The sequence below is a fragment of the Scleropages formosus genome, chromosome 19, assembly GCF_900964775.1.
Source record: "Scleropages formosus chromosome 19, fSclFor1.1, whole genome shotgun sequence".
NCBI lineage: Eukaryota > Metazoa > Chordata > Actinopteri > Osteoglossiformes > Osteoglossidae > Scleropages > Scleropages formosus.
The window spans coordinates 21,796,717-21,823,609 of NC_041824.1; the positions used below are offsets into that span (position 1 = coordinate 21,796,717).

The 26,893-nt window shown below is 46.4% G+C and overlaps 1 protein-coding gene across 1 annotated transcript in view; it reads left to right on the top strand.

Moving 5' to 3' along the window:
• LOC108939350 (zinc finger protein 385A-like) overlaps positions 1-26,893 on the top strand; it is a 69,102-nt gene that overhangs the window by 13,786 nt on the left and 28,423 nt on the right. Inside the window, exon 5 of the mRNA XM_018760618.2 lies at positions 26,077-26,225. Within this exon, the coding sequence (XP_018616134.2) occupies positions 26,077-26,225 (149 nt within the window). The remainder of the gene's footprint in view (positions 1-26,076; positions 26,226-26,893) is intronic.

A 26,893-nucleotide genomic window follows, 5' to 3' on the forward strand; every position in this document is an offset into this window, starting at 1 on the left:
TCACCCTCTCTCCCCCTGTGTCATCACACATGTTCACCTGTCCCTGGAGGTCACGAGAAAGACAGACAAAAAGACCCTTTGTGTGTGCGGCTCAGTGTTTCACCCTCGCCTTCATCTCCCCGGCTCATTTTCCCCCAGTTCTCCTTCTCTCATCCACCGGCCCGCCAAACCCCACCCCCAAATCCCTCCCCGAGTCTATTAATAGCACATCGGTTTTCTCCAGTGTGCTTTCAGACCCCAAAATCCCCATCTCACCAAAGCAATGCAAACCCCTTTATAGAAGAGCAAATAAAGCTCTCCCCATCTCCTGGCGCATGTCTGAGCCGGAACGTTCCGGCAGCAGGTTGCGTCTGGTCCATTTCTCCGAGCTAAAGGAAAGAGTAAAGCCTCAGTCCCGTCCTTTGCTAAATTGCTCATTAATATTTACACTGCAGCCCATCGCTAGCTGTCTTTATTTATTTACATTTGCGCCACTGTTTCACAGAGGTTTCAGCGTGGCGCCTGGTTTGATGCGCTGGCTTGGAGGAGCACAGCCCGTCTGCTGCACGTCGCCTTGCTGGAACAGGTATCGCGCTTTGTTAAACGGAATCACTGAAACCAGCAGCGTTGCTCTCCATAGGTCAGCCATCTCACCGCAAGGTTTTTGGCCATCGCTCTACAGTACAAGGTGTTTCATTATGTGGGCAGTCTTTGAAAAGCAAGTCCTGTATCTGGCCATTAGGAAGGTGGAGAGTGTTCAGTCCAGGCTGCTCCATGTGTGGAGGTCTTCACACCTTCAGTGTGTGGGGTAACCCCCCCAGCTGCTCTCACCCTTCACTACCTGCCACAGATACCTAGTGAGCCCCCTTACCTTATCGGTTTATTCCAGAGTGACTCTGTGTCAGGGGTCTGTCAATAGCAGCTATGATGGATTGTAATGAATAGGCAGTAAGTCTGCTCCTGGGGACCGGGGGGCATTGTCCCCGCGGTCGGGCTGCGCCAGCGTGCCGCAGAGCTAATCACGGCTGATGTCCCTCCACTCCGCACTGCTGATTTATGGCCATGTCGTCCGGCACAGTGACACTGGCAGCGCACGGGTCTCTGCGCCTGCACCACGCCATGCCGCACTCCGCCGGGAGCCGGTGATGTCACAGACCTACACACACACACACACACACACACACACACACACACACACACACACACACACACACACACACACACACACACACACACACTTTGACATATTCAATAAGAGCTGTGTCACAGTGCCACCATCCCTCAGTCATTTTCATGGAGCAAACCTGTCAGCCTTTCGTTCACGTCATTTTTTGCACTTGATTAATTTTTGCCCATTAGTTGATTTGATCCACTGATTTAGCGCTTTGTGAAACACAAGTTTCACACTGTTTCAGCCCACACTCTCACACCAGCAGTCCTGTGTGGTGTTTGAGTGCTGGGCTTTACACATTCAAAGGATTTATGTTCCACAAGCGCAAGCCAGGCAGCCTCTCTTCCAAATGGTGTTACTGTTGTAATGCACATACAGGACATTTTCGCCAACGATCAGTCACTGAAAGATTGTTCAGATAAATCGTCCAATTATCTGCACAGTTTTCATTTCGGTTGCAAAACAAACATGTAATAATGAATATTTCTTGCAACAGTGATTTGTGACAAAACTGATTTATGTATTAAAAGCCATTAAAATAATTTGTTTTCATATTTTCATGCTGCACAAAATATTAAAATATTAATATTATTCTTTTTTTAATCTTGACTGGAGAAGAGAAAGAATTTCCTCTCCACTTATTTCAAGTTAGAGTAACTGGAAATACACACACACACACACACACACACACACACACACACACACACACACACACACACACACACACACACACACTTTCTGAACTGCTTGTCCCATACGGGGTCACGGGGAACCGGAGCGTAAGGCTGGAGGGGGAGGGGACACACCCAGGACGGGACGCCAGTCCGCCGCAAGGCACCCTAAGCGGGACTCGAACCCCAGACCCACCAGAGAGCAGGACCCGGTCCAACCCGCTGTGCCACCGCGCCCCCTAACTGGAAATAAAAATCTGAAAAAAATAAAAAACAAAAGCCTTCAATTTACAGAGAAAGGACTTAGATGGAACATTTACAGCAAAGTTTGCTTAGGTTGCTGAGGGCTCTTTCAGTATCTGTCTGCCATGGTGTCACCATGTCATTAAGAACAAGATACCCCTAGATCAGGGCTGTGATGCCACCCGGCTCTCAAGGCAGGGAGCGACAACCCACACAAGCAGAGTCGAGAGGCCAAGCAAGTGAAACGAGAACAGTGGCAAGAATTAGTGTATTTGAGTTCTGCTGGCCGTTTCCCACACCTATGATGTATGAGTGCAAGTTCTGGTGACACCACAGGTGCCCAGCTACAGGCATCCCAAACCCTTCAGCATCACACCTTCATGAATTTACTTTTAACTTCTATCTGATGTTTTTCTCCAAAGTGACTTGTTATGTTATGTTAATTATTTACTCATTTATACAGCTGGGTAATTCTACTGGAGCAATTTAGGGTAAGTACCTTGTTCAAAGGTACTACAGCTGGAAGTGGGATTCAAATGTACAACCTTTGGGTCCAAAGGTAGCTGCTCTAATAACTACAGTACCAGATGCCTTGAAAGCAAAGAGGTAGTGTAATTTGTTATTATAATGACTTTTGGAATGCACAATGAAATGAAAAACCAAGTATTAAACTCTATACATAATTGCTTTTGCATTACATTTAGCTGACACTTTTTTCCAATTCAACATACAATTTTAAGGTACTTACACTTATTTGCCCATTAGTAGAGCTGGGTGATTTTACTGGAGTTATTTAGGGTAAGTACCTTGCTCAAGGGTCCTACAGCTGGACAAAGGAATTGAACCTGCAACCTTGGGGTCTACAGGCAGTACCTCTAACCACTACATTACTGGTTGTCACATATATATCTATATATGTAGGTACGGTCCACCCTTCCCCTTGCAAGCAATTTGAGGAGGGAAAGGGGGATTGAAACCACAACTTTGTGGTTCTAAGGTAGCAGCTTTAACCACTATGCTACCAGCTGCCTTTTGGGCTTCAGGTTTGAGTAAAAATTCTGTTGGGAATCACCGAGAAGAGTATAGGGTCACGGTGGTGTCTATGCCGTCAAGTGGGTTCAGCGTTGGGCTGTTTCCTAAACTTGTGATTTGTGATTGTACACACACTGCTTCAGCTGGACCAGTGACTGTAGAGGGTATCATGGCAGGGTGAATATAGCGGACAGCTCGGCACGGAAAAGGGATGCAGCGACGTGTCCCTGGTTTCGTACGCTCTCAGGCTGCTATTCAATAAATTTTGAGCTGTTCCAGAGCAAAGACGTAAAGAAGGCTTCTGCTTTGAAGTCAATACTTGACACAAATGTGAGAGAAATTGGCTCCCAGAGTAATTACATAAGTCACATTGTAGGAAGAGTCATGGCAAATGAATAATAACTATGCACAGTCCAACACACTCTGACACAGAATGGGAAAAGAGAGCATTTGCCATCCACACATTGCGTTTCTCCCTAGACAGTTAATGTTCAAATCAGCGTGTTCATAGGCGAGCTGCAAAAAGTGCATCTTGGGAAAAGGCTTTTGTGGAGAGTCGCAAAGGTTTTTCTTTGCCATTGTTGTTGAGCTAAGGTCTCAGTTTATAAAAAAAAATCAATTCTCCTTGAAACACAGTGGAATCAAAAGGTGAGGTGGGGGGCAACGATGCGATATCAACCCTGGGGAGAAATTGTTCCTGCAAGCCCAGTGCACACCAGCAAATCCTGTCAGCCTACACCTGATACCAGAATAGGGTACAAGTGTGTACAAAAAGAAACACACACACACACACACACAGAGACTGACACCATATATATTTGATGTCTGATGAAAGTTGAATGTATTTGGTTTTAATCATGTTGTAATGAGTCAATATTTGTCTGAATAAGAGCATCTTACAATATTAAGATCTTAAATAACTGCCATGTAGTTTGGCAGCCTCAGTGGGAAGTGTATAATATAATTTATCATACAGTAAACATGGCCTTGGTGAGCTGATGCAGCCACTGATGACTGTTCACACTGCATTTTACATACAGCATATATGGAAAAGAGTCCTTTATACGTACAGTATGTGTGGAAAGGATTATGGCTCGGGACAAATGACACTCCTCTCAATGTATAAAGCACATGGGAGGATCATTTGTCCTCAGCGCCATAATGCTTTCCAGTAAGTCTAAGTGAGACCATTATTTTATGAAGACATTTCTATCCATTAAACTATTAATCAGTGTTATGACTGCATATCTATGTGAAATATGTATTTTTGTGATATTTGCTTACACCAAACAGTGTCACAATGTGCAGTGATTACGGGGGGTTCCTACTAGCTGTGTTTATCTAGAAATGTAATCATAGCTGTGTAAGAAGGAATAAAAGTGAGATTGTAATTACATGTTCTAATTATGTTATTGTTGTAGACTGTGCACTGGCATATATAGCAGTGCTAAATAAAAAAGCCCGTTTTGAATAAAAACAATTTTAGTTTTATTTTTAACTTCAACATTTTAGTCAAATTGTAGGTCTACTTCTGGTTAACCGGCCGATGTTTCTAGCTGCAGCTTTGTGTAGGAGAGCTTCGGAGTGTCACAGCTGAATTCGCAGCACTGGCCAGACTTTAAAGAACAAATTAAATGTGCTGTACACTGCTGAAAAGCAGTTTTGAAAGTCATTCAATGTCCCTTAACAGCTGCTTGCATTACTTGAGTGATGTCCATAATTGCAGTCGAACCCAGGCAGCCCAATAAAAGAAGCGTACCGGCTATGCTCAGGCCTGCCCTAAAATACAGACATTTAGCTTGCTGCTCATTATTAGCATTAGCCTCTGTGGACTTGGGAGGCAGGCCTGGACTGTGCTGGCCCAGCAGCTGGGTGCTGCTCAGGTGGCCCCAGCAAGCGTCTGGTATGCACACCTGTCTCCAGTGGTGCTGGTGAGGGGGTGTTTAGCTGGGGCTGTGCTTGGACCTGTAGACACGGCCCTGAGTCTGCCTGGGGCTTGGGGAGGAAGTGAGGCAGGGCGCGGTGTGAGCGCACTTCGCGGGTGGGTGCGGCTAAGGAGGTTCTTAGGGATGCCAGGGGTGAGCTGGAAGAGAGGTGTGCAGGTGCTTAACGTCAGTTTCACCATGATTGCCCTCACGAGAGTACAGTGACATGCTCTGCTAGCGGAAAAGCGAAGGCCCACGGCCGTAACCTCCGTTTACTCTGCTGTACGTGTAAACACAGATCATCAGCGACATGCACGGTACAGTGCTGAGACCACAGTGAGTCAGTCTTTGACTCTGAATGTGATTGGGAGAAATGAGGCTGTGATGCAGCAGAGCCACATTCCATGTGTGTTAAGTGAGGAGTCAAATAGAGAACTATGGCGGTTTAACAATACCCTACCAGTGACGCAAGCTCAGGAGAATCCACATGTGAGCTTTGCATTTATTCCTCTAGTCAATTGGCTATATTTTGTCTCTGAGCTCGTTCTAAAACTCAGTGCTGTTAATAACTGTCAGCGCAAAAGATAATGTGGTTGTACCAGCCATATTCATATATTCCCATATCTTCATAAGGGGACTAGTGTGAATAAAAGACTCTGTCTCATTTTATTTTTCTGTCTGTGTGACTCACTCTCTCCTCTTCTTTGTCCTGTCACTTCCGCTTAAACTCTTAGCTCCCCCACCACCCTGTTCCCCCCCCCATCAGGCTCGCTGGCATCGCAACCTCAGCTCTCAGCCGTCACCCCAGGGCACTTCAGCACCGTACAGGGCACACGGACACAAGACAGAACAAATTAGGGTCACGGGCGAGCAGCGACGGCACCAACCCATTGGCTCTGGCTTTGTACGCCTCTCTCTTCCTTATCCTCCAGTATGCCCGGGAACCCCAAGGTCGCCGTCCTGGAAGACCCTCGGAGAGAGGACATGGGGAAGAGAATACATGGTGGTTCTGCAAGCCACAATGGTTGAGTAACCCTAAACCTTTTGGCCTCATCCAACACATTCAGGCTCCCAGCAGGGTCATTTCTATCACCAAATGAGGCCTTGACTCTTTTACAATCAGCAGGCATGGGTTACAGAGCTACTTGAGTAGCGCATTGAATTTTTTTGGAATAGTTAAATTGGGGTTTCTTCATCTGAGGGATTGTTTCTGTACGGTACCACATCTCAGAGTCCCGTCCCGTTCGCTGTCCTTTCCAGTTTCTCCCCATCCTCACCCTTTTGTGGAAGCAGTCTCTGTCAAACAGACATCCCCTCAAGGTTGAGTATCCAATTCTGCCTCGGTGAGCGTGCCGGGGTAATCTATAGCGGGAGGGAGGGTGACCTTCAATGCAGGGTGCCCCAGGGTTTCGTGTGGTGGAGCAGGAAGAGGCGGTCCAATGGATTTTACACCCCGGGACCAAAGGCATGGGTGATATTTTTGCCTAGACAAGAAGTCCTCAGTTTTACCAGTTACCACTTTGCTATTTCTGAGGTCATGTTGTTGGGTGTCAAGCTGAAAATCTCTACATCATAAATCTATATTTGAAGAATTATCACTCGTATAAAGAGGGGGTTATGCCCAGGTGCAGGTATACTGGCATCAGTATTTCTGAACTAGAAAAAAAATTATTCCTGAAATGCAGGTTTTAGGACTGAGGTCGGTCTCTCTGGCACTAGCAGCAAAATCATTCAGTTCTGCTTCTCTGTGGAATCCCATCAGGAGGCTTTCATTCTCAACAGCCTGCTCAAATGCCTTCTTACCTCCTGTGGTCTCCTTGGGCTTGCAATGACCTCTAGAAATTCTCTTTCTCTCTCGCTCTCTCCCTTTCTTTCCATCCCGTCTCCATCTCTCTCCTTACATTTTTTCCTTGATTCCAGCATCTTTCATGTGTTCTTTCAGCTGATGGACATGGACAGAACCTCTCTGGGTTGCCAAAGCTGCTAAAACAATTCAGCGCCAAAAGGCAGAACCAGCACGTAAACTGAAAGAAAGGGGGCATTTTATGATTTGGCAGCTAATCCCTTGCCTGTGCCTGCCACTGGTCAGAAAACTGGCCCCTCTTCTCCCGTCCCCATCCTGAATGCAACATCAGAGAGCCCCTTCGTCCCTGAAATGTGCTCAAATAGAGCAGAAGCGATAGGTCCCTTTCTCAGCGGCACTCAACTTCGTGAAACCTTCCCCACTGGGCATTTCCTGTTTTCACCTCCCCCCTTCCTTCCTGCTCCTGTCCATTTCTCTCCTTCCTTCCCGCACCCCCTTTCTCTAGTTCCTTCTTCCCATCTCTCTTCTCTGTTTTTGCCTGTAACAATCGCTGGGTTTTCTGTCTGGCCGCCCAGTGTTGCTGCAGTCGGAGACACAAGAAGATGTGAACAGGGGGAGGGTGAAGCTGGCAGGGGGAGATGGCGCGGCTGCTGAAAGACCACATGTGCGGGAGGGGTGCCTGAAAATGGCACCCTCTCCTGCCTTGGTCTGAGTGATGTCACACCTGTCTCTCCTCGCAGTTGTGCTAAAGTTACTGGGAAATACTGTGGTACAGGACAGGTGTTTGTCCCTGGGATACTAAATGCACAGTGATTCAAATATTCTGACATCACACTGGGACATCAGACGAGAGAAAACGGCAGTTTAAGCTTTTAATGTTATGGTTGCAAGCATGGTGCAGTTCAGAATTCAAACACCAGACTGGAGAAGGGCCTGGGGTTCTGGAACAGTTCTCGGAAGATTACTGCAGTCTGGCTGAAGCAAACGATGGAATTCCTCATAGGGTGGCAGGAATGTGCTTTGGGTAGCCCTGCCACCTGACAGCATCTGGCCATTTCGGGTGTAGGTTTGAATCCAGCTCAGTCTCTGTTGTGTTTCAACGTTCTCCCCATGTCTGTGTGGGTTTCCTCCAGTTTCTTCCTGCAGTCCAGAGGCATGTTTTTGATGAACTGGAACTTAGCTCATTGTCTAAAGTATGAAAATATGTACATGTGTGGCTACCCTGCAATGGACTGGAATCCCATCCAGGGTGTTCCCCTCCTTAGTCTTGTGGCCTGTGCTTCCAGGATAGGCTCTGGACCATTGTAACCCTGACTTGAGCCAGCAGTTAGAGTAAGAGTAAGTGTAATTTTATTCACATTTTTTTTCCACTGAGATGGTGAGAGTCTGAGAGACCTTACATTTTTGTTGATCTGGAACAGTTGTTAAAAATGATTTATTGGTTTATGAAGTATGTGAAAATATGAGCAACAAAGCTGATGCCTAGTATAATGGTGTCATGGCAGGTTTATATTTAATAAGACTTTTGACCACTGGGGTGAAAGGAGTGTTGTTTTTGTTTCTCAAACACGTACACTAGTGCGGGAAGGTCAACAGACAAGACAAGTGCTCAAAACATGAGGGGGGAACTAAAGATGTTTTCTCAAGGTCTTTACATCTACAGTTGGTTACAAGTCAGTGACTCCCCAGTCTTGTTTATCTTGTGTAACAGATAGTACTTTTTATTTTAACATCTCTTCTCATAGCCTTTCAAAAGCTTGTAGACATCTGCCTACTGCTTTGAATATCTACATATACTTTCTACAACAATATCTCAACAAACACATTAGAAACACACCAGAGCTTAAAATGTCAGAACCCCTTCTGTTTTCTGAGCCTACGGACAGCAGAGAGTGACAACAAAATATAACATTTAAGCTTAGTTCAGAATAAATATGGTTTTTTCAGAATGAGTCTTGGCACTGCAGTTTGCAGATGGTGCGATTGCAGCATCTTCTTCACAGATGGTCATTCAAAGCATCTGATTGATTTTGTTACTGTGGTTACAGGTGACACCTGCCATCGAAAACCGCACCGAGTCACAGTCTTTTTACCAGAGTTAACCATGTGAAATAACTGAAGTGCTTATAGGAAAGCAGCTACTGTGGGAAGGGGGTTAAAACTGAAGACAGATACAGACTGCTTGGCACTTACGGCGAAAATATGCAGGGGCAGCTTCACAACTGAATTCATTACATCACACTGGCTACTTTCACCACCTCTCCTCAGCGCGTTCTTTTCTGCCACCACTTTGTTTATTATACTTTATTATTTATTGTGGAACACTGGAAGGAATGGGCCGATAATTCAATGAGGTCTGAAAGTAAGAGCAGAGTTGAGGCAGTCATTGCCAGGCACATAGGAGTATAAAGCTTCTAGGGGTTGGAGCGATTTAGCTGTCCTAAATCCATAGACCCTCAAAGACTCTGTCCAGTGACTAAAGACCACTCAAGTGCAATCTTTATTAATCAGATCCTCATTCAAGCTTTTGGCCCAGCCATAAATGTTCAACATTAAACCATAGATTGAACAAAGATCACTGTGATATGTGTCAGCTTCAGCTCTGTTAGTGTTAAAGACACAATAAGACCCCCTGAAGTGAAGAACTATGGTCTTTTGCATGAGACGGTGAACTTTGCTGTACAGCTGCCATGGACAAACTACATCATACTCTATCCGGTACTGTATCGTTTGGTCATTTCTGTGGAGAGGGAGATATTGGATGGAGATCTGGCAAAGGAGTTGGGAGAAGACACGAGATGAGAGGGAAAATGTTCGTATGTGGCCAGGATTTTGGCAGGGTGACCGACCTTCTTCAATTAGCACTTAGTAATTTCCCATTAAGGAAGCGAAGCTGATTGTGGAAGCCAACAGCAGGGGCCCGATGGTGCAAGAGATGAGGGCTCTGACACAGTGTGGCTAGTTTTGCTGCGAGCCGACATCCCTCGCTTCCCACACAAACAACTCTTTCCAGGACACATCACCACGCCAAGTAAATCACACAGTAATTCACCATGAAGTGACAGTTTATTTAAAGAGAGAACTAGGAAAGGGCTTCTTGTTTGTAAAGAAAATTGAATGAATGAACATCCATTGTACTTGCTGGACTTAGAATATAGCAGGAGAAATGCAACAATCAGTCTTCATCAGGATCTGGGTTGGCGCATCCCCGTCGAAAGGAGATCGCCGAGATGACCGAGGTGACCTCTTGTTACCGGAATCCTGCTTGTGGTCTCCCCTGCAACACAATCCTCACCCCCCTGCGATGACTACCAACTGTGGCTTTGCAGAGGCATCTCCAGTTTGCAGGCCAAGTGACCAGAGATGAAGAAACCTTTCTTTGAAAGTGGAGTAAGAGGCAGAGGACCAGCTGTGAGTTGCAGCGTGTTCATGTGCATGTCCAAGATCCACGCTGACAGACCGGTGGGAGAGAAAGAGGAATGGCGGGCAAGGGGGGAGGGGCTGATTTCAGATGCATGGCACGCGGAGCCAGTTTAGCCATTGCTCTTCTGCAGCCCTCCTCCGGCGTGCCGCTTGCTCAATCATCCACGCCTGTGGTGGCGAGGGGGCCGAGGGATGGAGTGGGGGTTGGGGGGGACCATTCAGAGGGCAGAAACAAGGAGAAAGAACCAGGTTTAGCAAAGCAGCTCTGAGGAACGGATTAGCAGTGGGACATAGGGAGGGAAGGAGTAAATTTCCGCACATATAGCTCAGAATGAATGTGTGCGGTAAACGAGGGAAAGATGGACAGTAAAGTGGTACCCCACCACGGTGAGCAGAAGCCTGCCGTTCAACATAGCAGCAGCCGCACTCTACTGCATTGCAGCTGGCCAGTGCACCATGCTCGCAGCGCAGAGCTGCCTTCCATGGCTGATACACGCACACACTCGGCGTGTGTGAATGACCCTGACAAACGGTCCTGGTCGCTGCCGCTGCTTTCTGCACCGTGACACAATGTTTTGGCGTACTCCGAACCGAATAACCTGGGCGCACGTGTGTGTGGGCAAGCCGAACGCACGACCTGCTGCTCCCAGCCCCTGTCCTCTCTTCACAAGCATCTCCCTGGCTCGACGCCCCCCCTGCTCCAGCAGGACGTGTGTGCCATCGTCTCTCTCCTCAGCACGGAGCAATTACTCAGATTGTATCAGCTGTCTGTCAGCAGCTCACAGGAGAGCGGTGGGCTACTCCACATGCCAGAGGCTCAATCGGGGCTTTGTTTGCACGAGAGGATGTTGGGGGGGGTTTGCTGTGTGTGGATTCATTATGAAGTAAATCAGAATGATAATGAGGCAATCTGCATCCCCCCACAGCCGCCCTCTTTCCCCATCCCCTGCCCTTCCTGGAGGCCACACTTCAAAGCCATGCTGCTTCTGGGGACAGGAGGTAGGGGAGCATGACACAGGCTCAGGGCTCCAACAGCCAGTGGGAGACAGAGGAAAAGAGCCAAGTCAGCCCTCATGCTGTCAAAGCGCACACACACACACACACACACACACACGCATGCACACACACACAGTGCATGCAGACTTTCAGGTCCTCCACCCTTCTGCTCGTCCCCATGTTGCTTTCGTTCAGTGACTTTCTTTTTGCGGTTTAAGGTCACCAGCAGCTGTTATGTAAAGAGTATGCTAAGAGTGTGCTGATCGGTGTGGCCCCCCCCCCCCACACCGGGTGTTTTCGTTCGTCCGTTGCAGTTGACATATCTTAATATGAGCATGAGTGTGTGTGTGTTCCTTTGTGTGTTGCCACATGAAGGATCAATGACGGTTGATACAATGGGAGGTTGTAATGTTTTTCCACATGACGGCACCGCGGCTGCTCCGCTTTGCATCCATAACTGTCGACTCACGTTAATGGCGGCAGCGCAAGGGGTGACTTTCCAGGTATGGTTACCTCGAGCATCACTGCGGTTGAAATGCAGACCTCTGTCATTCATTAGAGAACACTAGGTGCTCTCAGCTGAACTGTCTCATCAACCTCATTCAGTCAGTATCTGTGTTATTTACGCTTGTCTGAGTCTGAGCTATTGCCTGCGCGACGCTGGTGTCTACGCGTTTTCCGTACTTTTCCATTATTCCACTGGCTCGCAGGTGCCGCTTTTTGGCTGATGCTTTTGTCCAAAATGACATAAAATTGTTCATTGTTCAACTGCACAGCAGCGGGACCTGTTATGGGAAATGAACCAGCGATCTCAAGGTTTTTATCCTTAGCCATTTTGCTACCCTCTTCTACGTTTTATAGCAAGTTGGTGAGATTACAGGGATAGCTTGTAGTGTAGTGTAGCTGCCTTTCGTTGGACTGAAAGGTTGCAGGTTCACATCCCGCCTCCAGCTCTAGTACTCTTGAGCAAGGTACTTACCCTAAATTACTTCAGTAGAACTACCCAGCTTTATCAATGGGTAAATGACTCTAGGTAGCTTAACGTGGTAAGTTGCTTTGGAGACAAATGTCAACTACTTAAATGTGTGACAGTGCATTAATTTTATTTACTACAATTCGTGGTTTCCCTAGATGGACATCTCTCGTGATCTGTGTGAACGAGTTGCAGATGTATAACGTGTGTAGATGGGGAGTGTGCGAGTTTGCGTGTGTCGGAGCACGTCACAGAGGAAGTGCGTTTTCACGGTTTTAAATAGGGTAGCAGTCAGCTGGGACTTAGCTCTTGAGAGGAAACATGCTTCGAAAAACTTTGCCAGTGACTCTTTCCAATACAGCTGCTGTCTTTGGCTGCTTTGGAGCTCCTGTCAAAATGTAAGCCCTTTGAACGCAGCCCATGAATAAAGCATGCCTGTCGTATGGGTGGGTGACAAGAAATCTTTTCTGGGCATATCACGGTTTGAGATGGGCTTCCCTGATGTACCCATTGACTTGGCACTGAATGGCAGTGAATGCAGCAGACATCTGTTTTATAGAAAACTGATGGGCCGAAAATGTCTGCCTCTCAATGATTCTCGTCATGTCGGCTTGATTATACGCAGCACTGTCAAAGTGAGAAGATCAACTTTGCTGTGAAGACCATTCCGGCTGTGCACAGGTTTTATCACAACAGGTATTAATTACCTGTTAGTGTAATAACTTACCCGAAAACAATGGCCGATTAGCTTGTGGGGGGCACCATGGTACATCAAGTAGTGCTTATCCCTCGCAGCTCTTGGACTGTGGGTTTCGACTGTGTGGATCTTTGCGTGTCCTCTCCCTTCTCTCTTTGGTTCCTCCAGCTTCCTCCTTGTCTAAAGGCATGTGTCTCACGTGAACTGGTGACTCTAGTCTGCCTGTAGTGTGTGTGTGTGTGTGTGTGTGTGTGTGTGTGTGATTCCCAGGGTGCACCCTGTCTCACACCTTACGCTTCTGGAATGGGCTCTGAACCACATGGACCCACAGAGACACTGATTTGGTAAACTAGGTATCGGGGCAGTTGGTAGTGTAGTGGTTAGAACGGCTGCTTTTGGACCCAAAGGTCGGAGGTATAAATCCCACAGCCAACTGTAGTAACGTACTTACCCTGAATTACTCCAGTAAAACTGCCCAGCTGTATCAATGGGTAGACAATTGTAAGTAGCTTAACATTATAAGTTGCTTTGGAGAAAAGTGTCAGATCAATAGACACGTAAGAGTGGGTGGATAATTTCTTTGTGCAGCAGAACTTTAAAAGAATGATTTGCACTAAGACATGTATCTAAAGAGCACCTCCGAATGATATAAGTATTGTGATGCATTTCTCGTGAACTCACCCAAATTTTCCCACCTGCTCTTGTTCAGTGCTCGTAAAGAGCTGTGATAAACCCATTAAGACTTTACCACAAAATCAGTCTTTTCCAATTTTATTAAGAAAAATGTTTATTTATATATTTATTTTTCTGTTTTTTACTCTAGTACTTTCTGCTTTGTGCCCTGCAGGATAACATATTGCATTTTTTATTCTAGAAATAATACAAAATCTAATACTGTAAACATTAGTATTTTATGCACTGCAGAGATGAAGGCTTTAAAAAAAGAGCTAAGTTAAAATTTATAACTTCTAATTTAGACTACAGCAATTGTCCCCTTTGTATATTCTGTTAGCGCTTCATAAAAATAACAGGGACCAATAATATTTCCATGTTAAACTTCACACAGATGTACATTGATGTGATATTGTTTAAATGTGTGTGTATGTATACAAATTAATATTTTTTGTTCACATGTTCAGTGTTTGCTCAAAGATGGAATCTAAAGAATGGTTTTGCTTTTAGAAGGGATTCTTTGCTGCTTTTAGTGTGTGACTTAGTTTTTGTATTTTGTTTTTTTCTCCTGGTGCTATACAGTAATGGGGGGAGGAAAAAACAATGAATGAATGAATTCCATGAAAAGAAAAAAGTGACAGAAAGCCATCTTTTTAAAACACATTTAGTCTCTTTTGCTCCTGAAGCAAAAGAAAGCCACATCGTGATGTTAATGGGTGAAAATGTGTACGCTTTGTGACATTAGCTGATTAGCCATTTGGCCAGGATAGGTTTAATCCCACACCAAGTTCTATCCCTGATCCGTCCGTATTAAATAAATGTGCGAGGGATATCAAGCCGCTTCACAAACCAGACACGGGAGTATGCCTGGCAGCTATAGAGAGAAGACTAAAGTTTCAGGTTGGCATACAGTTGCCTGTCATAACTGATAAATCAAAGTTGGAGCCATAGACCATTCAGATGTTGATGCTTCAGGAGTCTTTGAAGTTCCTCAAAATACCAGCCATTATCCAGGAGCTGGCAATCCACCGGGATCATTTTACCTTCTTCCTCCATTCTCCCCCTATCTTATCTTTCCAATGGAAGCAAAAATTGGGGATTTTTTTTCCTTTCCCTTGAGGCTGAACTAGGTTAATCCACCTATTTGTGTTGAGCGATTGAATTTCATACCTGAGGGCACAGGGCTTAGAGAAGCAGGACGAGAAGAAGGAACGCCCATTGTTGCATTGACGTGTGTGTCCCTGACATTTAACTTTTGAGGGAATTGTGGGGGACGGGGGAAGAAAATAATGGCATAGAGTGTCAAAGCTTGAAAAAAGGCCCCAGGGGGAAAACAGAGGAGTGGAGGCCTCACAATGTGGAGGGAAGGAAGGACAGAGGTGGGTGTTTTCCATTCTGGAATGTCCCCATCTCTTCTGTGTAGGAGGGAACTACTCTGCACTCTGTCTTTCTGGGTGTGTGCCCGTGTGCGTCTTTACACTGTAAGCTGGGTGCATACTTTTTTGTTCACTAGGACAGGTTCTTAGGACCCGGTGCCCTCTCCGCAAATTGAGCCTTGTAAGAACTTCCCTCTGGGCTTTTCGTTCCCTGTAGCGAAATGATTGCTACAAGTTATGGCCGCGAAGACACCACAGCTGCGTATCAGCATTTATTTGCGAACTCCGCTGTGTGTCACGCAAACAAATGATTTGTCCATCCGAGGGTCAGGCGTGCCCTGCAGCAAGTTTCATGCTAACGGATCGCGGGTGGGTAGAAACGGTTCGCTTTACAGGCGAAGCTGGCCGCCTGCCAGGTAGGGCTTATTTATCACTGACAGGTAAGTGGTGAAAAAGGGAGAAACCTGAGAATGTGAGAAGGTGGGAACTAAACAGCTCGTGAAAGAAAGGGGAGAGGAAAACGGACGGCAGCGAATGAAGCAAGGGGAGGCCAACGGCAGCTGGCTGAAAGTTCTCGAGATGAGCGAGTGTTCACCTTTACGTGTTGCTGTGTCATTAGAATGAACCCGTGGACCCGGCAGAGGTTGGCTGCACTGCTTTCCCATGTGTCTGTGTACCGTGGCCCCATGGCTGTCCTAACCAGCGCGCGAACCTGATACCTGGACAGGTCACTGTCCCGTCAGACCAGTTTCCGTCCACTTCCGGCACATCTGCGTTCTCCCTCCTATTTACTGTTCTATAATTACAGCACAAGGTGTGTCATTTCTGGCTACAAACCCCCGTTCATACATGGTTGCTCCCCCCCCCCCCACACCCCACCCTCCAGAGGCATCAGCCAGGGAATCGAACCACTGGCATCCTCATCAGTGATGTGGGGATCCTATTACTTCCCAGTGGCTTGGCTGGTGATGCTGGTGCTTGTCTGTGTAACACTGAGGTGTGTAAAGAGTACCGATGACCATCAGTTTCAACTGAAATACGATCAGCATTTTCAGTGTTATGACATTTTATGACCTTTCAAAATCTGGATATTCTTAAATCAAGTCACTGTGGTTCTGTGGAGGTGGACCTTCACCTCCACCGGGAGATCTGAGAAGAGCCTGTGTTGGCTAGAGCGAGGCGGCGAGTTTCAAAAATCGATTAAGTTCCCAAGGTCCGTGGGGCAAAAGCCTGTGCTAGGAGCCATCACTCCTTACATTGGCGCGTTTCTGACGGCAACAAAAAGCCGTCTAAGTTTCGATGTGCTGAAAGGAAGCCAGGAGAAGGCTTATCTGAGGATTAGGACATCCGTGTGTTTCAGTGCCTAGAACATGTGCGCGAGGCCAGGAAAAGCGTAAAGCACTCAGGCTGCGTTAACCATTACCCAATGACCTTCGTACTGAGGAGACCGACAGCGTCCCATGATTTACCTCGGCTGACGTTCAGCCCCAGCCTAATCCCACGAGCTCAGGTAGAGTCAGCGCTAGTTAGAGACACAGAGTGCAAATTAGAGCCTTGCAGCCCCAATTCACCTACTTATGAGATCAAGGCTTGATCTTTCTGGGGGTTGTTCAGCTTCCACTGCGTTATTATCTCGCTGGGGTGTCATTAGAACCATAGACGCTATTATTACCTTGGTGGCTTTAAAGTGTTCGAAGGTCTTTTGGCTGGAAATAGAGTGCTCGTATCTTTATGTTTGTGTTTTTATGGATATGCGAAGACATTTTGAAGTAGGAGAAGTGCTGGATAAGCAGAGCTTACTGGTTCTTAGCGATCCACATTCAGGCAGCAAGAATTCGAGGGACTGGTAAGGGCACTCACTGGTGGATCTGTACACTCAATCTGTTGCTTTTTGTTAGCTAAGGAGCAATGTGTTGAAAAAAACTGCCAAAAAAACCAGGGAAGATAGTCACCTAGTTCTAGAATTGTATGCGTAGCAATGTTGGAACGTACATTAAAAGATATACGTTCATTTAAAGATATATGTGAATATTTTATTCATACGCATAATTCTGAAGATATTGCTTGCAAAGACCATATACACTACATATAGTATACAGAGTATATACTGTACATACTGTACACATGTTTGTATTTATGTATCTTCAGACAACATCCACTTGTAGGTAGAATCATTGGTCTCAGGTTTTTTGAAAATGGCTGTCCAGGCTTAGTCCTGGAACTGGTCTTTATTTAATGTTACAAATGTTTAATCTTTTACACGTATTTGAAAATTTGAATGATTTTGTAAACATGTACTGTTTCCTTCTCAGTGTAATTTTGCTGATACTTGCTGACCTACTACCCTCAGTACACTCTGGGGATAAGGACAAAAATGGCAAGGGATGCATGTGTTTTGCTTCCCTCTGTTTATTGTTTTTGAAGACATTAATTGTATATTGGGGGGCGTGGTGGCGCAGCGGGTTTGGCCGGGTCCTGCTTTCTGGTAGGTCTAGGGTTCGAGTCCTGCTTGGGGTGCCTTGCGACAGACTGGCGTCCCATCCTGGGTGTGTCCTCTCCCCCTCCAGCCTTGCACCCTGTGTTGTCGGGTTAGGCTCCGGTTCACCGCGACCCCAGTTGGGACAAGCGGTTTCAGACAATGTGTGTGTGTGTCAGACAGACTTGTATGTTACCTTATTTTTTGACTGCCTGTGACCAGTTATGCAGCGTGCCGAAGGTTTGCATGATTCTAGCTCCTAAGCACCAGGATGGTCCATTTCCGCTTATAAACCTTATCAACTCGCTCTCTCTGCAAGCAGCGTGCAGCACATTCTTAACTGTCGCTTTTGAACGTCTGGCATGTAGATACATGTATTACTGCCTCACGCACACGCGCACAGATGCGTGCATGTACGTACACACGCCTCGCAGCTACGTTTTTCATAATGATTTCAGCTCTCTGCCTGCACATGTCATACCGTGTCAGTGTCATGTGGGTCCAGATTAAAGTCGGACAAGTTCTGACTTATCGAAGCCCCTCCCCAGTGAAACAGTCACTAGGTTGGCGGGAGGAATGACTGAGGGTTCGAGAACTCGGCGCTAAAGTGATGATCTTCAGAAGCCACGGCAGCCCCACCTGGTGGAAATACGAAGTCGAATTTCTCATGTTTTCGTTTTTTACCGGCCCGGTATGTTTGTTGGTGGTCTCACATTTAGGGAAGCGCACAAAATATTTATGTACATGTGTTAAGTCATCTGGGCACAGCAATTCCTCTAAAATACAACCACCTTGATCTGCAATTTAAAACGGATTGAATTCCATCTCAGCTTTCTAACGTGTAAGGGGGTTTACAGCACGGTCATGATTTATTCATGTTGGCTGATGTTGCTAACTACAGAAAACCAAGACATCCTGCAATTCATTCAAAAACTTGAATCTGAACCAGAAAATTAATAAAAAGAACAAATAAATAATAATGAATAAAGTGCCTCGGTATAGGCACGTCATATAGCTAATACTCTGTTTATGAAATATTGAATTAGGTGGAATTCAACCATCATCTGGCCACAGGCCCAAGTGAGTAAAGTACTGATGTTGATGCTCATAATTAATTCTCTGTAAAGACAACTTTGGCTGAAACACTCCTGGCAGCATGAGAAAATGGGCAATGATTGAATTTGGATGTGACTTCTGATATTTTGAATTTTAGTGGGAAGACCTAGATATTGGTAAAATAATTCTCAGGTACATGATCTAAAGTTAAAGAATTTTTCACACTATTGTTCACTTTACTGTGTTTCTGTGCTGTGAGAACTGGGGTAGTGTATTTAAATACATTTTGCCTGTTATTTTATGAGTGGGATGTACAGATGCCTATATGTGAACTTGACATTTTTAGAACATACAGAGTATGAGTGTGTTTCCTCATGACCAATCGCTACAACTGGAACTGGAATGTGGAAGAAGGTTTGAGCAGTGTTTATGCTCACAAAATCAATAGCAAAGAGGAAAATATCCCATTGCCCTTGTGGTAATTCAGTTTCAGCAGGATAACAAAACTGGTTATTTCTGTATTTCTACTCACAGTTCCACATGGAACCATGAGAGGAGTGGAGACAGAGCGAGAAAAGAATGGGGACGTTGGACTGGTGTGTAGGTGGAAAACAGACGATACACACTGTATCATCATCTGTTCCGTTTCATTTTCTCTCTGCCCTTTCCTTTGGTTACTAAAAACCTGTTGGTCCCTCAATCTGTCTGGTCTTCTCTTCCCAGAAACACATTATTTCATTCTTGATCCACCACCTCATTCTTATCTTGTGGCCTTTTAAACACTTTTGCTCTGTAACCTAAAACTGTGAGCCAGACTAGACAAAAATGTCAGCTAAACAGATAAGGAAAATACAATTTTAACCACTGATTCAATCTATTAAGTAAGTTAAAATGTTGAAATTATGGCATTTTGGGTTAGTGCAACAGTAAAATAGGTGGGGAAAAGTATAGCTGGAGGAGTGATGAATTCAGTTTACAATATCATGGCACTATTTAGATAGCTATTAGTGGTGCTCATTCCCTTCTCCGCAATATAATAAAATGTGAATTCTTTACATGAACAAATTTATCTGATACTTTTCTCCACTCGACTGACACTGACTTACCTGCTGGTAGTAGGTTTATCTGAGGGAATCTTGTGTTTCGCCTTCATCAGACATAACAAGCCCTTTGTTTGCCAGAAAATTCCACTTCTGGTTCATTAGTCCATGGAATGTTCTTCCAAGAGTCTTGAGAGTCATTCAGGTGCTGTTTTAGAGTGAGCAGAGATTTCTGCTACTTTGCCCCATTTTTACAGTCTTGTAGAGTCATGAACACTGACAGTGGTTGAGGCAGGAGAGGCTTGGAGCTGCATAGATGGTGCTCTACAGTTCTCTGAGACCTTGCTGATGCTGACTTGTTCACTGCCAGTCCTTGCTGGCTGAGAGATTTCTGCAGGACTGCCACTCCTAACCCCACTGTCCTGCACTTTTGACCAGCATGGGTCTGTCCCTAGTTTGGCTAAGGTGCAGGACCTTAGAAATGGCTGCATAATCCATCCATCCATCCATCCATCCATCCATCCATCCATCCATCCATCCATCCATCGTCAACAACTGCTTGTCCCAAGCGGGGTCACCGCAAGCCGGAGCCTACCTGGCAGCACAGTAGGCTGAAGGGGGAGGTGGACACACCCAGGACGGGACACCAGTCCACCGCAAGGCACCCCAAACAGAGCTCGAACCCCAGACCCATCACACAGCTGGCACCACCACGCCCCCCCGCTGAGTAATCCTTTCCAGACTAACAAGTCTCAGCAACTTTGCATGTCTCCAGGAATGTCTTCTACGTGCAGCACAATGTACCCGTCTTCTACCAACATTGGGTGCTAAATGTGTAAGTTAGAGAAATTTATATTGGACAGGGCTGACCAAAGTAAGGCCTGATTACTTACTGCAGTATTTAAACAGATGATCCCATTGACTCCCTCAATTAGGTTGATTAACCTCGGGGTGTAATTGAATTTTTATACACGATAACTGGATTATTACTTACCAGGCACAACAAAGAAATGAAGGAGCATTATTTTTTTTTCTCCCTGATGCTTCCTTCACAGTTCTTCAACAAGTAAAAAGATTTGATCACACTGACTGTCAGAGCTGCAAAAATAGAGAAATTCAGAAAATGTCTCAGCCAAATGTTTTTTTTACTGCACTGTGCAAGCATTTCTTCTGCGGTGTGAGTGCAGTATGAAATTGTGCTTATATTTTGCTTGAGCTTGACACAAAATACTCGTTGGATATTCAAACGTGTGAAAAAACACACAAAGCCTCATATTACTGAACGTATGTCAAGGATTATGACAGCCTATGAGACAAACCTGTGTGCGGGCAAGCTTGACTGTCAGTGTGAACGTGTGTGTGTGTGTGTGTGTGTGTGTGTGTGTGTGTGTGTATGTGTGTGTGTGTGTGTGTGTGTCACTGTGTATCGCTGACCTTTAATGTTTGTCATTACTGCTCACTGGAGCAAAATGAACGAGATCGGTACGTGGAGCCAAACTGAGGTTTGATCTCCAGGGCGGATCCACTTGGGGAACCAGTGCTGCTCCCCACACACAGTCATTACTTTTTTCACTGAAGAGTGTTATTTAAAGGGAAACTGCATGTAGGCAGAATGTCCAAAGTGGCCTTCCAGAGAGGAGGCGGAGCCACAGATTACAGTAGAGGTCAATAAAACCCTGTCTTCACTGCCGAGATCACTGTGTCCAGTAGGGACTTAATTAAGTAGCCATCAATCTCTTGAACTGCAAACATTCGCACTGAAATGATATGATAAATGTAAGGGGAAGAAGCCGACCGTCAGACTTTTGAAGATGGACGGGTGTATTGTGGCTCTTGAGAAGTTCCCAGCTTCTGCTGTAAGGCTGAGACGCGCATGGTAGGGCAGCGGTGACACTGCGTATGGCACCGTTGTTTTACTCACCATTCTCTGCTGACTGACTTCATACATGTCTGGTGATTAGTTGAGTGGGGTATTATCTTTGTAGATTATAGTAATGAAATAATCATGGCGCATGAATGGCTTGTGCCATCACTAGAGGAGGGAACGAACCGTATCCATGCATGAATCGCCCCTCCACACGCATTGCTATTCCCTACCGAGCTCCTCATCTGTCCCTCGTTGCCAGAACCAATTCCACGAATGGAAAGATTCTTATCCATGTAATAACTCAGAGAAAACCTCGCTGGCTGCGTGTACACATACACACACACGCAGGGACTGGAACTGTTTGTAGAGCCCTGTCAAAGTGAGTTGGATAGATCAGCAAGGAGACACTGGTGTCCTTACTTCCAGTGGGTCAGTTACCCTGGTTTACCATGCATCCTGGCTCTGTTCTCACCTCTTTAAACATTCCTTCCTCCCCATCTCTTGTTTCTTTTCCATTTTCCATCTCAGTTTTTTTTCCCCCCCCGCTATCGTTCATTCCATCTTACCCTCTCCATGCAGCACATGCTTTGCCTTCCTTTCTGTTTCTCTCTTTGTCTTTAACATTTGCGCCACGGTTTCCGTTGGGAGCTTTCCTCGGTGTTAAACTGTTTGTTTTCCTCTTCGTACACCTTTCCCAATCCCACAAGGGCACCTGTCATACATGTGTGTGTTTGTGTTTTTTGACTGTTTGTGTGTGTTCTTGTGTATATTTGTATGTATATGTGTGAGAGGGAGAGAGAGAGACAGGCAGAGAAACAGAGAGAGAGAGAGAGAGAGAGAGAGAGAGACCTCCTGCTGTGGAGACTCAGGTTACCATCAGGATCCTCCTGCAGTAAGAAACCTCCAGCATGGTGCTCCTGCACTGCAGGCTGTTTAAGACAGCGATCAGGGCCTGGCATGCAGTGCAGGATTCCTGTCATGTCCAGGTCTTTGATGACATCCAGACCAGAGTCCTTTGTCTCTCATCTCCCCCAGTCCTGCCTGTATGTCACCCACTCGATCAGCAGCCCTGAAGGTGCAGGGAAAGGCAGAGAGCTTAGGAGCTATGGAAGGAGGAAAAGCCCTTTTTCACTCTGTCATTTTTATCTGTGTCCCATAACATAGCTTTGCATTTTTTGTCATCAGTTTAGCCTTGAGCACTGCAATTTACTACTCTTTAGTATTTCCTAATTGTGATCCAGTGGCTGCTGTTTTGTTTTGGTTGTTTTGTCTGATATGGAGTATTACGAGACGCGGCTGTTTTCGCGTTATACACACACACACACACACACACACACACACACACACACACACACACACTGTCTGAAACTGCTTGTCCCAAGCAAGGTCACGGTGAACCGGAGCCTAACCTGGCAACACAGGGCGCAAGGCCGGAGGGGGAAGGGACGCACCCAGGATGGGACTCCAGTCCGTCGCAAGGCACCCCAAACAGAACTCGAACCCCAGACCCGCCGGAGAGCGGGCACAGGCCAAACCCGTCGTGCCAGCGCACCCCCGTTTTCATGTTAGCTTGGTATAATTCACAACTCACATTAAAAGCCGGTCCAACTTCCTTGTATGACCCTATAATTCACTTTCAGTTCTCTTGCCTTTTGTACTCTTTCCGCCTCAAGTATGTGGCTTAGAATCAGGCCAACAAACTATCCTGAACGCATCACACTCATGTACCCTGCGACAGGCTGATTTACATTGTCAGCAAGCCCCCAAACTGTTATTTAATTTAATGAGGTAATTATAGAGCTGGGCAGGAAGAAACCCCGCTGTGATTTACACTAGCCGCGAAGGGCCTCCAGGCACCCAGGAGAGACGAGTCCATACTTCTCCAAGGACAACCCTGTCCCCCATTCTCCCGGAGCGTGGCCAGTCCCCTTGAAGCACTGCCATCTCATTCTCCCCAGCGGTCAACAATACCGCCAGCTACCACAGTGGACGTTCAGACTAACAGGATGGGCCATGTCCTCAATCCACTGCCAAGACAACACACACCCTCGCTTGTGCTGCAGTCAGACACATGCCAATGTATGCATCCTACAAGTCATCTGACATGAGCAGCTGTGAACCCCTTCGGCCACTTTGTCTCGATAGATCAATGCCGGATTATTGCAGTTATTGCTTTAGGTTTTGGCATTTTCCTCCTCCTGTCAGCATTTACATGTAGAAGGTTGCAGAGAAGTTCAGATTGCAATATTTAAGCTAAATCCAAAGCATAACATTTCAGGACATGCTTCTTTAAAAAATTTTTTTAATGAGCTGCCTTTTAAGACCATTTTTATCTTTATTATTTATTCATTCATCTGACACTCTGCTCCGAAGCAGCTCATAGTGTTAAACTGCCTATAATTAGTTATTTTTTAGGGTAAGTACCTTGCTCCAGGGCACGGCAGCAAGAGGAGGGATTTGAACCCGTAAGTTTTAGATTTAAAGGCAGTAACTGTAACCATTATACTGTTTTCTATCACCCAGAAAGTGCATCTTTTTCTTTTCTTTACTAATGTAAATACTAAGTAGCCTTAGTATAATAATCCACCACATCATTTACATTCAACTTATGGGACAAGCTAAATTGTCTCCAGTCTGGGAACTGAGCAGTCATGAGGTGGCAACGGATGGATCTGCAGAGTTCTCTTTTTGACATAAAGCAGTGCACCAACAGCATCTTAAATGTTAAAAAAAGAACTTTCAGCTTCAGTGGCAACAACACTTAGGTGCTCATACTTCTGTTGTCAGCGCTCTCTATTTTTCCCTCCCTTTGGCTGCACCTGGTACTTGTCTCCTTCTAGGGTGTGGTTGGTAATTCTAAGGGTGGGCATGGTCTGTACTCCACACTGCTCCTACCTTGGATATGTCCATGGCTTGTCCAGACTACACATGTTCTCCTCCCAACCCCAGAAGCTCTGGGTGATGACTGCTCCCTTCAGACAGTGGGTTGGTTCAGGAAAAGGAAAAGCAACCATGACCATGTTGGGGCCCGTTGGGGCTCCAAGACCGTGTTGGGACCTGGACTTGACAACGTTGCAGCTCCTGTGATGTTTTGCCCAGAAAGAAATAAGGAAGGGAAAAAACCACAACCTTCCACCAGCTGCCATTCCTTTCACCGGTTTCAAGCCTTTCACATGACCCATCTCACATCTGGCGCTCCTCTCCCCCCAGGTGTTGCTGATGGTCCTGGAGGTGGGGGGTGTGGTCTAATCTCCTGGGTATCCCAACACCATAATTTGAATTACTACAGGAGGTTACTGTTTTTAGCAGTTCTGAGTCAAATCTGATGGTCTCATAGAGGGTCACTGCTACAGAAATTCCTATGGTGTTGTCCCTAATAACCTGTTATTGCTCCTCCGTTGCACTGTGTGGCAGTCGAGAAAATTCCGGCACATACACTGTGGTGTACAGGCATCGTGAGGCAGAAGCACTGCAGAACCAGCAAGTCCCACCGGTCTGCAGCCATGCAGCGATCTCTGCCTCTTCTCCAAGTAGCAATCTCTCCAGCTCCCAGCCACCCTCCACCAAGGAGCTGGGTGTACCTAATCGGAACTAATGATCCATGAGGCGTCGGGGCCCCCGGGTACAGGGGCGCAACACACAGCAGCTGGTTTGCAATAGAGGCAGCAAGCTCAGGGAGGCTGACAGAGAGCCTCACTGCACGCAGACAGGCTACACGGGCCCCACCTGCTCTCCGTGGTGGAATTGCCACAGAGGGGACCAAATGCAGGCAGCACCCTGAGTGGCTGCCAGTGTGTCGGGAGGTCACAATGGGGTTATGTCACTTTCACCGAATTGTTTCTGATGGGTCTGTGTCTATGTCTAAGTGTCACGACTGGGTCATATCTAACCTTACCTCTAACCCTAACCCTAAACCAAGAGTGAACAAAGAGGGTGAAATCCACTGAAACCCAGCTGTGGCACTTAAGCAGCTTTGACTCATGGTTTGCCACAGCTGAGTCGGGAGTGGGCCTTCCCTGGGACTTGACAGGTGACAGAAATACCCCAGCAGCAGGGGGGTGATGGAAGAGGGAAAAGCTGGAAGGCAGGCAGACTGAGAGACGGGTTGACTGGGAGGGGGAGGTGGATAATGAGCTTTCTCCCTTCTTGAAATTAGTGCTGACAAAATGTGTTTGCTTGGAGGAAAGGGTTCGACAAGTGTTTTCCGCTATCTTTCACTGACGCGCCTGCAGCTGGAGGGAAAGAGGATTATGCAGGAAGTGTGTGCGTTAAAACTTAGCGAGGGATCAGAGCACGGGGGTGATCAATCACAGGAACGACTGCATTCCAGTGCATGGGTTTGGGATCCCTTCAGTGCAGCTCCTACACCGCAGTCGCTGCATGTGGGTTTCATGGAAACCCATCAGCCGCGAAACAGTCAGTTGCAAATTTGTTGTGGATAAACACATATAATCAAATTGACAGTTGTGGCTAACCGTCCTCATTTGTCATATTAATCGATCGCATGTCGTAGACCGCCATGCTGTTAGTGCTTGTATACTGGCGTTTTTTGTGTTGGCACCCTATTTAGGGACTGACGGAATGCTAGTACTCAAGCATAAATCTTTAGCAGTATTGCTCTAACGTTCTCTCTCCCTTTTTACCACCCTCCCCCCAACCCTCCACACGTGTGCAGGCAGTATTAACCGAACTGGGGCGGTCCCAGCGTTCCTGCGGACCCCTGCCATGATCCAGCCCCACCTGGACATCAAGCCCTTCCTGCAGTTCCCCATGGAGACCCCACCACCTCCTCACAGTGTTGGGGTCTTCCACAACTTCAACGCGGTGAGTCCCAGCATGGGGATATGGGTTGGGTGGGTAAAGTGTATAGACTTTGGTCCAACTCTTCCGCTGGCGTTCGCTGCTCGGTACCGTAGGACGTACTCTAGCCTTCAGTGCCCTTCAAGCTGAACTGGCCACTTGCACTGCAGTTCTCAGTGTGATGTCACTGTGCTCTCAATCATTATTGGAAAGGCAGTCATTACTCATAGTTAACTTTTTGTATGCTTAGTTGATGTTTGATTCCCTATAAATCCAAGCCTCTGCATATTAGAAACTGGCCTCATAATTCATAATAGGAATGGGCCTTAAAGATTTATGTCAAGTCCTTTGCACTAGCTGAACATTTAGCATTTTTATGTGTTCAGCATTTTCCGCATTGCTGGGTCGCGCTCCACCCACAGCAAGCGACACGCCGTCGAAGGCCGCATACTCCCACAAATAGCTTATAACCTGCTTGCCCCAATGATCGGGTGTGTTTTTTCTCAACATCGAACAAACCAAGGAGGAATAATGACAAAACACACTTTACTCACCCACAGACACCGCCCGTCCCAAGTGGGGTCGCGGTGAACCAGAGCCTAACCCGGCAACACAGGGCGTAAGGCTCGGGGGGAGGTGACACACCCAGGACGGGACGCCAGTCCGTCACAAAGCACCCCAAGCGGGACTCG